Below are 15,169 nucleotides of genomic sequence, written 5' to 3'. Positions count from 1 at the left end.
ATGCTTTCAGGAATGCAGAAAACACAACCAACAACAAAGTATATTTATAAAAAAAAATTGTATCATCGAATAAAAATAAAAAAATCTGGATAATCATGCACAAGGATATTCAGAATCAGTATGGAATGTTTAAAATGACCATCAGATGAGCTGTACATAGATATAGTGGGTATAAAAACTCTACACACCCCTGTTTGCCATTTTTTTGTGATTTAAAAAAAAAAGGAACCCAAGATAAATAATTTCCAAACTTTTTCCACCATTAGTGTGACCTATAACCTGTAAAATTCAATTGATGTTTTTTTTTAGAGAGGGGAAGTAGAAAGAAACAACTGAGATAACGTGGTTGGACAAGTGTGCACACCCTCTTTGTAAGTGGGGATGTTCACATTCAAACACATGGTAAATGCGAGTCATCACACAACTGTACCACCATATAATGTGCCTCTGATTAACCCCCCCAAAATCTGTTCTCATAGTCTTTTCATGACTTTTTTTTTTTTTTTTTTTGCTTTCCAGTAGAGGCCGGAAGTCATTGTACTGACTGTTCATATTTCCTTCTACTTTGACTAAGGTCCTAGTTCCCTAATAGTTTAGACATTATTTGTCTTTGTTTCATTATTTTATTGTATCACAAAAACCTGGCATTTGAACAGGGGTGTGTAGACCGTTTATATGCACTGTGAAACATGAGGATATCTTAATGCACACATAAAAAGACATATTTCACAATAATATGACATCATTAAACCCAGAGAACTGTCTTTGCTACATGGCATTTCAGACTTACAGTGAAGTGTGTTCAATGACAGCGCAACGTGAAATATCTACAGTCTGGAGGAGAAATAACAATAAGCACAAAAAACACACTTCTTTGACAAGACCACATAGAAATGTCCATATTTCCATATGGTATGAGTGCTTCAGGCTTGAACCATCTATTGGTTATTCTGCAATAAGACTTCCTCTCCTCTTCTCCACCCCCTTAATATCGCATAGTGCTTCTCACCAATTCCACTGGGGGTGTGGCTGTATAACCTAGAAAAAAACCCTGAGATAATCTCCTCCATGGTTTTTACTAGCAGCTGAGGGAGTACATATGCTCTCGTAGGGTCTCAGTGGATGACATCGTCTAAATCGCTACACGTTGAATGGTATTGTCAGATTGGTTTACTCAACAAGCACATTAGCACCAACCATACCAGAAGGAAATGTACTTATTGTTCATATCAAAAAGGTTTATAATCCAAACAAATAGGTTTGTGTTCAAAGAAAGAGCAGGAGAATACACCCAACAGTGTTGACGGGCGGTGCTCGTCAGCCATTGTGCTCCAGCGTTGCAGTTTCAGAGCGGACTTGATATGATTTTTCACTCTCAAAAAAGGTCAGCCGTCCACTCTCAAGTCATCGAGACATCATCCGCACAAATTCTGCCAATTAAAGCCACAGCAGCACAAGTCAGCACATGTGCTAATTGGAAATGATTGTCACAGCATTTTGTATACAATGTAGCAGTGGCGGCTAGTCAATAGAGGGCGTTAGGGCGCTGCCCCTCTACGCACCCAGCACACATGGTCATCACCGTATTACTTTCATTGAAGACAAAAAATAAATAAAAGTATTGATAGCAAAATGAAAAAATTTCGAAATATATGTACACTATATCTATTTCTTGATGAGCAGAATAAGTGGTATATGATATGTATATATGTGAATATATGTGGAACATACAAAGGGCCGAAATTACTTTTCCAAGAGGTCACTGTCACAAATTTGTTTTATAATTTATGATAAAAAATATAGGTGAATATATGTAAAGATGGCGACAGGGTGGACGCTCTGATTAGCACGTCTGCCTCACAATTCTGAAGACCTGGGTTCAAATCCGGCCACGCCTGTGTGGAGTTTGCATGTTCTTCCCGTGCCTGCGTGGTAGGTTGATTGAAGACTCTAAATTGCCCATAGGTGTGAATGGGTGTGTAAACGGTTGTTTCTTTATATGTGCCCTGCGACCAGCTGGCGACCAGTTCAGGGTTTACCCGGCCTGTCGCCCGAAGATAGCTGTGATAGGCTCCAGCACGCCCGTGACCTCAGTGAGGATAAGCGGTACGGAAGATGTATGAATGAATAAGTAATGATGAGTAAAGTTATTTCATTCATCTCAGTTGTCTGTTTTAGTGCTGTAACATCCGCTGAGGGGCGCAAATATCTTTACCCACTGGCTATCGTAAAAAATTTGACATGCACAGTAACTCCTCGTCAGTGCAACAGATAGGGTCGAGGTGGGGTGGAACATACCAGGGCGTTGAGCTCACAGATGTCACATCAGTGTTGCAGCTCAGTCTCCATAGATGTCTAATGCACTGGCATCTATGTCTATGGATGTCCACATGCTCCATCTCTGTACATGCAGCACTTCCGCGTTCTGTTTTGACATGTAGACATCCCGGTCGAATTTTAAGTTGACTCGCTGTCTGGTGGAATTGCTAGTTTTGTATTTTTACTGAAGTTTTACATCTCATGGTACCTCTGCATCTCTGGAGTTAAGTTTGCTAACATTGGCTGCTAGCTGACTCATGAATTGGGGTGGTCGCGCTGACTCAATAATAGGCTACAGAAAGAGTGTAGACTAAGTCGTCGCTCTTGTTTAAATATTCTTTTTTGATATGATCAAAATCTTTGTAATGTATTTCTCTGTGTGACTGTTGTTTAGTGTGAAACAGAAAAGTTTTATTAAGTTGTACGTTTGATCAAGTTGAACGGTTTGCCAGCTCGCACTGTGCTCATAAATTGAGCTGGCCGACTAATTAATTACATTAATTATTATATTCATTATCATTATATAAATTATATAGCATCCCCTTTGAGAAAGAAGTAGAATCGAAAGACAATGGTGTATTTCTGTTACGAAAATTTTATTTTTAATGAAATTCCATCCGCTTCCTTTGATATTTTTATTTGAATGTAATGATAAAGCTTTTCGCACTTGTACAGTAATTATGATTATTTTACACACGATTATGACTTCTACTTTTTATAAGCAGTAATATTTCTGTGGTAATATTCAATTCATCATGTAATAAAACAATTTTTCGTGATGACTATATTAACATTACATTTTAATACACCCTTTTTTTTTCAAATGTCATTTTCATCTTAGCTTTATTTATATGTTATTAAATAATGTTTTTGTATATTTGTAAATTATTTTATGATTCATCTTATGATTATTGTGTCTGTATTTCAAGTCTTGTATATAATTATTATTTATTTGTTGACTACAAATTATAATGGACGTCACGCACCTAAATAATAATTGTAATCATCATCATCATCATCATCATCATCCGCACAATGGTTAAAGTGGCATGTGGCCCTTCACCCAAGGCCGTTCCTGTCCACGAGTTCTCTCGAACTGTAAACAAATATGTCATGGAGTTTCCTATAGCAACATACAGTATGATCAGACACTTGTGCCTTTGTCTTGATCAGAGAACAGTGATGCCAGCAGATCGCAGATGACCCGTTAGCTGAGGCTATTCCTGTACTCAGTGCGCTCTGTAACTGCAAACAAATGGTTTCCTATGGTTTCCTCAAGGGCGTTTAAGTCTGCCAACATTGCAGCTCCGCTAATTAGAAGATCTTCTGCAAAACTGCTCTAGCCACCCTCTCCTCTTCCATGCGTGGACTCAAAGGACAAAAAGAAAACGCCCAGTATTCCCCAGTGTTTATTACGTCAATATACAAAATATTAGTCAAAACAAGAGGATTTTGTTGTTGTTGTTGCTGCAGGGATGGGATAAGGTTAGGATTAGGCTGGGTTAGGGTTAACGCCGCTACACTTTAGTCATATACTTCTTTTCCTGCCTGAAAGCAGCAGGGCGTGTTTTACCGGGATACAGCAGCCAATCATCGAGCAACGTCGCGTGTCCTGGAGCCAGTAATATTGGAGCAGGGCGTGTCCTGCTTGACATTTGAATAAATAGGCAAACACTGATTGTTGCAAGCTCAAGTCTTGCTTTTGGAAGTAAATGTCACTATTAAGGCAGCATGTAAAGTACGTACAGTATGTGCCTCAGATGAACCAGACCTTCACTGTGGCATTTACTCATCATAAAACATAACGCAGTGCTCTCTGATATTCTCATCCCTCGCAACAAATATGCATCCTTCTGTGTGTGTGTGTGTGTGTGTGTGTGTGTGTATGTGTGTGTGTGTGCGTGTGTGTGTGTGTGGCGGGGGTTGGTAATCTTTGAGGTGACATAATCCCCATGGAGATAATCTGACAGACGTACTGGTGCCCTTCATCCCCTCAAACAGTCTGTACTTAAAATGTGAGGTAAGTAGGAAGGGTGAGAATGTACATACAGTATTTATATATACACACGCACACACACACACACACACACACACACACACACACACACACACACACACACACACATATATATATATATTTATATATATACATACATGGCCATCTGAATAAATTAAAATATGGTGGAAAATGTAATTTATTTCAGTAATTCAATTCAAGTCATATCCATATATTCCGTACATGCTGAGTGAAATATTTCATTCAATTTTTCAGTATAATTTTGATGATTACTCTTTGTCTTACGAATAACAACCCCCAAATTCACCATTTAAAAAAAAAAAAGTAATTTTATGTAAACAATCAACATGATAACATACCTTCGAAATCCACATGTCCATCTCCATTGAGGTCTATGTCTCGTAAAATGTCCTCCAGATCTCTGTGACCCACCTGATTAAAAAAAATAAATTAAAAAGGAGAGTAGAGGTGAGAAAACTCACTTTCATTCACACTCTTAATTAGATCAAAAAAAATCTGCCTTTCCAAAGATAATGATGCTCAGTTTTGATCGCTCCATGTCACAATCGCTTTTTTTGTGGTTGGCTGTGGAGCCGCATTGCATCATACTCGGAGCCGTTTCTAATAATCTGGCAACCGTGCCCGTTTACGTACCTGTTGTCCTAAAAGCTTTTTCATTGCTTCTCTGAGTTCTGCTGTGCTGATCTGACCGTCGCCATTGGTGTCAAACTGAAAACGACAGTGTTATTTCACTTTTTTTCCCCCCCACAACAAACAGACTATAGAGAATGGCCATATTACATCCCACAATTCTATACATCCCTCAATTTTCCGTACCGCTTATCCTCATTAGGACTGCAGGTGATCTGGGGCCTATCCCATCTGATTTTGGGCACGAGGTGGGGTACATCCTAGACCGATCGCCAGCCAATCACAGGGCACATAGACAAACGAGTACCGACACTCACATTCACACCTAAAGACAATTTAGACAATTTACGGACTTCAATTAATCTACCATGCATGTTTTTGTGTGTGAAATTCAAAGTCCATGGAGAAAACCCACACCAGCGCACACAGACTCCACGCAGAGCCCGGATTCGAACCCACAATTTCAGAACTATGAGGCAAACATGCTAACCACTCGTTCACTGTGCCTCCTACAATTCCACCCAAAGTAATAACATCGTTGCAGCACAGTGCCCAAGTGGTTGGCGCTGCCGCACAGTTCAGGGTTCAAATCTCAGCTCCAGCCTTCCTGTGCGGGATTTGCATGTCCACCCTTGCTTCCTCCAACATTCCAAAAACATGCAAGTTAAGTTCATTAAAGACTCAAATTGCCCGTAGGTGTGAATGTGATTGTGAATGGTTGTTTGGCGATATGTGCCCTGCAATTGGCTGGCGCCCAGTTCAAGGTGTATCCCACCTCTCACCCAAAGTTAGCTGGGAAAATGCTCCAGCACACCCACCACACTAAAGAGGAAATTGGATGGATAAATAATACTATCACTGAAATGTCCCTACCTCCTTGAAAGCATCACGCAGCTCCTTCACGCCGATCATGTCTGCAGTCTCAGCGAGAAGTTTGGGCCCCATGAGCTCAACGAAGTCCTCAAAGTCAACATGTCCGCCCACTGTTGGGCCCCGAAAGAAATTGAATGTACCCAATGAAGTGTCCTGTATATCAGTTGTTCTCAAACTGGGTCTGTTAGCCTTTAACTTGGCTGGTCCGCAAAATAAATATCTTAAAAATAATACAATTATTACGTTGTATCATTTTACCAAAAAAAAATACATACCTGCAGTACATATGAGGACAGGCACACTAATAAAACATAATACTAAGCCAATTAGTAGACGTTAAGATTATGAGAACATCCTCGAACAAATTGGAACCCCAAAAGTTGGAGAACCCTGGCCTGTTTGATAGGTACACTTACGATTCATATTTATCTGCTGGCTAAGTTCGATCAGCTCCATCTCTGTGGGCATGTATCCCATCGTCCTCATGCAGTTGCCCAAGTCTTTGCAGCCGATGAAGCCGTCTTTGTCCTTGTCGAACTCCTTGAAGGCCTCACGCAGCTCTGCGAGCGCATCGGAGGGCAAGTATTACAGGATTACATTTAAACTAGGGGCTATTTTATTTTTGTCGCTGTCGCTTACCATCCATTTCTTCTGGCCGCAGCTCTCGGTCCTGTAAGGAATCACATGGGAGGGTGAGCAGCCCACTACTGCTGTTAACGTACAAACTGTGCCAGATCACAGCACTCCTCACGCAGCACGGCGGCGTGACAAATAGACAGATATGTACACGTGTGAACATTTGCTTCTTCCAGATCGAGAGGAAGCGATTTTGTGTGAGATCGCCTGCTGAAAAGTACTGGAGACGCAAACATGTTTAAACCCTGAACTAAAATTAAATAAATTTCATAATAGAAATGAAATGAACCTTATTTGTTTTCTTTAAACAGTGATGCATGGGGCTTTTATTTGCATAAGGGAATATTAAATGATGTTATTATTGCATATTACAATCTATGTCAAGTGAAATTGGAGTTTAAAAGGGAGATATTGAGGAAAATTCCCTTTTTAATTGCTTGGGTCTCTGTCAAGCATCATCAAGTATTAAATTAAACAACAAAGTACATCTTCTGTTTCAATGTGGCTAATCTAAATAATAACCACCCTCACACAAATTTTCTCCGCCCATGACTTGAGTGGCTAGGCTGGCTGAAGATCCAAAGCCACTTTCAAACAACTACACTTTCTGTAGCACTACTATTGCTGAGTCACTATCATGGAGAAAAGCCCACACCGCCCACGGTGGATGCCCCTGCTATCATGTCCAAAGCAAAAGGTAAGCAGAGCTGCATTTTAGTTACTAGTATTTTAATGATTGCCAGATGAAGTCTCTCCATGAGAAAATCCAAAGGATGTGCGACATACACTGTGGTTGTCTATGACCAATTAAATGTGGATTCAAGGTTTAGGTTGAGCATTTTAAAATAGATGGTGCATCATTTTATAGTGACTCTTATTACTGGACCAGACACGACCCGGAGCATGCTACGTGTGTACACGTGTACTCGTGGCCAATGCAAGTGTGGCGAGACAATCGCCGCATCCAAAAAGGAACAGCCATCTAGCAGCTCATCAGCACAGCGACCACTCAGTAGTCAGCGCAGTCACGCTCACCTCTCCTGACTCATGATTTGTATAAGAAGAAAAAAGTCTGACGCGTCACCTCATTGTCGCAGAGCGACAAAGACAAATAATCGCCATGGAAGTGTCATTTCTTCCCTTTGCCATCGTCATACGAATGTCAACATTTGGGCACACGCAGACACAGCAACATCACATTTTAGAAGGAAATGTAAGTGCACACAAAATTGACTATTTTACAGTAAAGACGTTGCTCCGCCAATATGGCCACCAATACGGTGTCGGAAATGTCACATTTTTCAATCTCAAAGCAGATAGATCACGTTGTTTTCAAATCAAAATGCCCGATTTTTACTAAATTACAGGAAATGACTTGAAAGCACTGAACCCGAACCGACCGTGATGTTCCCCCTTGACATGGTTTTGACAATGTATCTGCAATCTGAATGGGAATTAAGTGTAAATGACAGGGACAATATATATATATATATATATATATATATATATATATATATATATATACACACACACACACACACACAGTATTATTTAAAAATACATATATTATTAGAATTTAAATATAACTAATAAGAAAAAACTAAAGTAGGCGAATTAGGTGATTTTAATGGAAATAAATGTAGTTGAGGAATTATTGTGAGTATAATTAATGAATAAAATTAAAACATTATTCCTTAGCAGGATTAAAATGTTTTTTTTAAAACTGTCAAAAAATATTAAGTATTATCGCTTTTATATATAGCGGTAATATATAATATAATATAATATAATATAATATAATATAATATAATATAATATGGCGGCACGGTGGATGACTGGTTAGAGCGCCTGCCTCACAGTTCTGCCAACCGGGGTTCAAATCCCGGCCTCGCCTGTGTGGAGTTTGCATGTTCTCTCCGTGCCTGCGTGGGTTTTCTCCGGGCACTCCGGTTTCCTCCCACATCCCAAAGACATTCATGGTAGGTTAATTGAAGACTTTAAATTGCCTGTAGGCGTGACCAGTTCTGGGTGTGTACCCTGCCTCTCGCCCAAAGATACTGTAGCTGGGATAGGCTCCAGCACGTCTGCGACCCGAGTGAGGATAAGCGGTACGGAAAATGGATGGATGGATAATATTTATAAATATATTTTGCCAATATTACAATTGGTACACATTACAATGCGTGTTAAACTGATGTCTTTTCAAAATGTTTTGGGGGATCCACAAAACTGCCAGGATAAGAAAATACATGTATCAGTCAGCATTTATTCCTCCACTTGGTGTGGCTTGCGTTTCACTCTCTGCTCATGCAGTCATTGGACGGTGTCACATGTCAATCATTATAGCAGCACCCATGACTGGTAGTGATGTCACGCTGATTCATTTTTTACATTTTATTTTAACCTGTGGCAGCAAAAATAATATGTTAAAAATTTAATATACAGTGTATTGTCATATATGTATATTTTTTAAATATTGTGAATGGGTAAAAGAGTTCAATGAAAAGTAGGCCCATTATGATTACAATCATTCGTACTATTGTCTTAAATTGTGATTTAAGACAATAGTACGAATGAATGATTGTACAATTTAGGGGGAGTAGTTTTGTAATATAACTAATTAATTTCAACTTCATTCAAAAACGATATTTAATGATATATAATGTATTCCATTTGAGAGGTAGCTTCCTGTGACTTAAAGTGAATGAAATCCATATTTCCAGGTCACACTTCCGCAGTAAGTGCTGATTGCGATGGCGTGTAATTGACGGCGCGCTTATCTCTCAGCATGCATGCACGTGCTACTTTCTGGACTTACGTACAGCCTGCCGGCTCTCGGCGAAGCCCTTGCGTAGAAAGATGCACGCGGGCCCCAGTACGTTGTGCATGTTGGCGCCGTTCTGGGCCAGGGCCACTAGCGGCTCCAGATAGCCCCCCCCAGAGCCCCCCTCCTCGCAGGATTGCACCGCTTTGTAGTTCTTCTTCTGGTCCTGGAGCGGAATCGGCCCACAGTTAGGGTATTGAGGAGCAGGGTGGTAAATAAAGATGGGAGACTCAGTTTGAGGCAACGCGGCGTCGACGTGGGGGAGGGATGAGGGGTTTGCGAACACGTCTGTCAGTCATTTGCCGATCTGGAGTCTGTCATTATGGAACACGAACGTCAGGGAAACTACAGGGGAGGGAGGCAGAGCAGTTTTCATACTGTCTGATATGCTTTTTCATTCCTATTCTTTCTTCCAAAAGTGACAAAGTGCACCAAAAATTGTCTATGACAGCCTTTCCAAAACTTTTTAAGCCATGCACTCCCTTCAACATCCCAATGGCACTGCATAGAAACTCCATTTAGTTCCCGTCTCACTACTGCTGTCCCGTCTTGTCCTATTTTCGTCGTGCCTCTTCTCTCCATTGCTTCTCCGTTACCCTTGTGTAATGGTATTAATGTCACTTTCTGGGAGAAACCTCATTCCTTAAGTCCAAACACAGTGAATTTCATATTTTCTCACAAATCAATTGTAATGGTCAGTCCCCAAGTGGTCTTTTATTTGATTTGATTTGATTATATATATATATATATATATATATATATATATATATATTTACAAATTCTTAAACAATCTAAAGTGTTGAAAATAGAATGAGTTCTATTAACTGTCTTGGACACTTCAACTGTCTGAGAAGTGTAATGATTATAATAATAATTCCACGTCTTCTTGACTCTGCTGGAGCCTCGCAGCATTATGTCGCCTCAAGGTTAAAGTTCTGTATGTTTTTCTGACAAATACGAGTGAAAATAGTTGTGTTTGATACATTTGAGTTGTTCTGTTTTGTGAAAAATTGATAGTTGTAATGGTTCGTTGCAGAAGGAAGCCCATCAGCATGAAGGTCAGTTAAGTGAGTGCATCCTAATTTTTTTTTCTAGCCAGCTTGTTTTTGCATCACTTATCACTCTAAGACCTTTGAAATATGGTTTGGAGAAGATGACGTGAACACAGTTGTTAGTTTTTGTTGAGTATGAAAGCCTTTTCGCTTAGTGCAGACTACGATGGGCTCAGCTTGCGGCGGCGTGTTCATCATATTGTAATCAATTACGTTAAAAAGCGAAGGTGTTCTATTTTTTATTTTTCAACAAATTAAATGAGTGATTGAGCATAATTTTGAGTAGGTTTTGTGTTGATGCTGGTGCACAACAGTATACGATATTAATATAAAGTATAATACCAACTTCAAAGATTGCGGTGTTTGTGGTAACTCAAGCAAAATGACGTTTTTTTTTTTCTCCTGAAAAGTGGTGGTTTTGGAGATGTGACGATTCTGCCTGATGGCTATTGTAATGCTGTTCCTGTTTTCTGTTAATTCTGTTCTGTTTTCTCTTTTCTCTCTGTCTGTCGCCTCTAAAACCGCATTCTGTCCGACCACATTTCCGGTACAAAAGGCAACAGAGGGACTAAAGTATATAAAACAGCAAAACTGTTCTGACATTAAAAGGCACACAGATCCAGCATACTGCATAACTAAGCAGCTGAACAGGACAGGTTAAAAAAAAAAAAGAAAACACATCCTGTTGTTATGCATTATTATTTTTTAATTTCAAAAAGGAAAAGTTGATATTCTTTATGTTTGTGTCTGAAAATATGACATACTGTATCACTGATGGTGAGATATTCAAGTCACTAATGGTTATCACCAATGTATTCTGTATTTAATAAGGTTACCCGCTCCCATTGTCAGTTGCCACATTATGGCCAGACCAGTGACACTGCTCCACTCACTCTCGCGTTGGTGCGATCATATCTACAACAATGAAACATAAGATATGAGTGCTGCATGAGGCTGTAGTGCTACATACACCCTGTGAGGGAAGGACAGGACAAGATAGAACAGGACAAGGACAGGAGAAGAAGCATGCAGGACAAGGGTCGTGAACACAACTGAAGTGTGGTGGGATTGACCATGTAAATTATAAAAATCTACAGGACGAGAGTGTGAGTGAGGGGGATACCCAAGCGATTCGCATATTCATGAGTTATTTGTCGCACTAAGTGAGTGGCCCCACATCCAGCGATGGGGGCTTGGGGGGTGGGGGGTTCTGTGGGGGGGTGCCTGCGGACACATGCGAGTGAATTGACACCGTTTCGCGTGCACAAAGACTGACAGAAGTGTCCTGTAATTGCTGTGCCTGAACCGCGGCGGCTGAGGACCTCACCCAATCAATCGAGGGGTGGGATCGAGCACAGGGGTCCACCCCCAACCTGCAGGGCACACGATGCAGCCAGTCCCCGCCCAGCCCGAGGGCGGGAGCGTGTCCCTTGTTTGTTGGAAAGGAGGGCCGATAGGGGCACCCGACAAGGGAACGATAAGGGGGGGACCCGGGGAAAGGCCGTGGGTCATGAGAGGGGAGCCCCAATGCCACGTAGTCATGCAGCCCGGTGGGGCCGCCTCAGGAGCACCGCCATGAAGCTAAGTGAGAACCCACCTCCCCCCTGTTACTATGACTGCCAGGTGCCCGACTGATACAGCAACACAAATGCACAAATGCGACTACGCTGGTGTAAGCCACCTATGGGACAGAGTTACACCGCACGCAGGATTTATGCCGTTCACTAAAATAGAGCCCAAACAGTGAGTCGTCGGCGCTCAATTTCACAATCTTGTCACGGCTGGTGACATTCCAGCTGAGGGTGGTCAAATTTCTAGGTTAACTTCAACCCTTTAATCTTTAACGGTACCTTAAACACAGGACAGCAAACCGGGAGTGTAGATGGCTGGTGTGAAAGAGGCTATTTTTGCCAAATAAAGCTAAAACGCAAGCTCGGCTCATTATGCTGTTTCCCTGGCAACTTGGGGCAGAAGGCCCCATTGCACCACACTCCATAGAAAGGACAGGGAGAGCTGGTGGTAACACAGTCAGAAAGACAGACTAAAAAAATGACTTCAAGAACAGCAATAAAACAATAATATATGATTTGATACATGTTGAATTTGCAATTGAAGGACTACTCTGGAAGAAAAAGAGATTATTATTTTTTTTTTTTTATATCAACAACACACTTTACTGCGCTCCTTCTTGCCCTTAATGCAAAATCACGATTATTTGACGCCTTATTCTTTTGCCACTGTAAACAATAGATGTTCGATTTTCTCTCTAAAGTTTTATTTGATCAATTTTGAAGAATGTCTTTACATGTTTCATTGTGCATTCTTCAAGATGAAACTGAACATTTCAAAACACAATTATCATGACCAAAATAATCAGGATTATCAGTATTGACACAACATTACTGAAATGTTGTTTTTATGACTTTGGGTTTGTCCCATTAGGGGCCGCCACAACGAGTCCCTCGCATGATTTGTTTAGCACAGTATTCTTCTTTTTTTTTTTTTTAATGCACTTGCTGACGCAACCCACCCGTTTTTTATTCGGGTTTGGGACTGGCAGTAGCTGGGTTTTGGAGCATCGGCTGGGAATTCAACCTGCGTCGTCTGCACAAAAGGCAGCAGCATGTACCACTATAGTGCCATGATATTGCTGAAATAAATAAAAATAAAAGTTTGATTTTTAAAATGTTATTATTTATTTTGAACATTTACGCTCACATTACAAAACAATTAGACGAGTACAGAACAGTATGGGACAAGGGGCATGATGCCTAATAGAAACCACGATCAGTGTGTCACCCTTGGCTCAAAAGACGCACCTGAACCTCATCCACATTCTACCGACCAGTCCAAAAGATGACTTTTATGTGCAGCCGGCCAATTATTTATAATCACCAATGAAGCTCATCAACCCGAGGGCGGAGGAGGCTCTCGTGCAAAGTTGACCCAATTACAGAGGGAGCTACAGGTTAATTAAAACCAGGCGGTTCCTTGTTAACGGTGAAACGAAGCAAGCCATAGCCATAAAAAGACTGAAAATAGAACGTGACATCACCGATCAGCTCTTCAGATTGTGTGACTGTCACAGCGAATTACCAAAAGAGCCGCGATCGCCGCATGCATCTTTAAACCAGTATACAACATTTAAAGCGTATATACAATAAACGAACGTGCTGTCGCATACTCTAAATGACCTTCACACCCCATCTGCTACCATGTCAGCCCGAATGCAGCCACTTTGTGCATTCCTGCAGTAGCCAAGCATGGGGGGCTCCATGCCCACTGGCTAATCTGAGCAAGTGATGCATGGCGCAGGGGATGTTTGCGGATACATCGTGCCAGAAAATTACTACCAAGCCACGCGCGGACGGTTACATAACACACAAAAAGGAGGAGGGGGGGGGGGAGAGAAAAGAGAGAGAAAAAAAAAAAAAAAAAAAAAAGTCAGGAGAAAAAGGCCCAAGTGGAGCAAGAAGTTGTCCATCACGTGTGTGCAGATGGCTTCGACTGTCTTTCTTTTTTTTTTTTTTTACATGCAAACAAAGTGCAGTTCCTGCTGGTGAGGATTCACTGAGCAGCCAGTTTAAGGCTATGCAATGAAGACAACAGATGCTGCACTGTTTCTTCGCTTGTCGGTTTGCAAGTGATCATGTTCTTCATTTACGACAATATAGAAAACACAACAGTGGAACATTCAACTTCAAAACTCCTTCACAGTTGTATAACTAAAAATGTAAACCAACAGAAGGGTAAAATTTAAAAAAACAATAAAAAAATGCCGCAAATTTACAACATCTACCTCTTTTCAAGGAGCCATTGGAAGAAGCGGGTTGCTACAGAATCAGGACGTGGGAGCGATGAAGTATTTTAAAAGATGCTCGCTTATTTGAACAGCCGGTGACACGCACAAACGTACGTACGTATACCGCCCGTGTACGCTTGGGCCACAGGCTTTGTTTTTTTTTTAGCCATAGGTACATTATAAATATAGTTTTAAGTATTGTTGTAAAACACAATAATATGTTTACGTTCTAATGTACATTATTTGACTGGTTTAAGGGGAACCCGGAAATGTATATGTATGTCTTGGGAGAGGGGGAGATGGGGTCAGTTGGACTTGGCACAACCTACGCCATATCGACGCAACGGACCCGCAGTAGGGGGCGCCAGAAATCACGGATTATAGCTTTAAAATTGATTGATTAAAACATTGGCTCGGTTCACACTGCAGGGCATGATGCCCAATTCGGAATCCTTCTTAGGTTCGATCTTTTTTATGTTCACACTCCAAAAACAAATACGACTTCTACTGGGCTCCGTGAAGTGACACGCATGCGCACAAAACAGGACGTCACGTTGCGCATTCGCACAAACACGAGGCACCGTGTGTTTACGGAAGTAAATATGCCCCGACGCGTTTGTGGCAGTTCCAGGAGTTTGGTGCTTTATCAGTTCTACAGAATCTTCGTTTCACCACTAACTGTTTTATGCGCCATCATCCGCCATAGCTTGTCTGTTTTGCATTTTGATGCACTGCACTCGCATAGGATACGTGTCCGATTCACACGCAGATGCGATAGAAGAATCGGTCGGATTTGGGAAAAATGGAATTGACATGAAAACATCTGATGCATGTCACATTGGGCAAAAAAATCTGACTTCACTTTAAAATAGGAGGAGGAACAGGCTGACTTCTTTTTATACTTGTATGACTGATGAAAATGTTTAAATGGTACTTTAATGTACTGTAAAATTGGTCACTTTGACTCGCAACATAACAGGAAGGTTAAAGCTTTT

At 41.0% G+C, this 15,169-nt stretch overlaps 1 protein-coding gene across 4 annotated transcripts in view; it reads right to left on the bottom strand.

Annotated features, from left to right (window-relative positions):
* Positions 1 to 15,169, bottom strand: part of cabp1b (calcium binding protein 1b) — a 35,409-nt gene that overhangs the window by 950 nt on the left and 19,290 nt on the right. For 2 of the 4 annotated variants that reach the window (XM_061698940.1, XM_061698943.1), the window contains exons 2-7: positions 6,500 to 6,530; positions 6,277 to 6,420; positions 5,861 to 5,970; positions 4,991 to 5,065; positions 4,696 to 4,768; positions 1 to 1,430 (exon numbers count right to left, since the gene is read on the bottom strand). The exon at positions 1 to 1,430 is cut by the window's left edge and continues 950 nt beyond it. In XM_061698940.1, the coding sequence (XP_061554924.1) occupies positions 1,405 to 1,430; positions 4,696 to 4,768; positions 4,991 to 5,065; positions 5,861 to 5,970; positions 6,277 to 6,420; positions 6,500 to 6,530 (459 nt within the window). In that variant the 3' untranslated portion in view covers positions 1 to 1,404. Of the gene's footprint in view, positions 1,431 to 4,695; positions 4,769 to 4,990; positions 5,066 to 5,860; positions 5,971 to 6,276; positions 6,421 to 6,499; positions 6,531 to 9,318; positions 9,487 to 11,208; positions 13,759 to 15,169 lie in introns of those variants that run through there. The other 2 variants (XM_061698942.1, XM_061698941.1) reach the window with 2 other exon arrangements.

This window comes from Phycodurus eques, chromosome 15, assembly GCF_024500275.1.
Source record: "Phycodurus eques isolate BA_2022a chromosome 15, UOR_Pequ_1.1, whole genome shotgun sequence".
Classification (NCBI taxonomy): Eukaryota; Metazoa; Chordata; class Actinopteri; order Syngnathiformes; family Syngnathidae; genus Phycodurus; species Phycodurus eques.
This window is presented reverse-complemented; position numbering and strand designations above follow the sequence as displayed.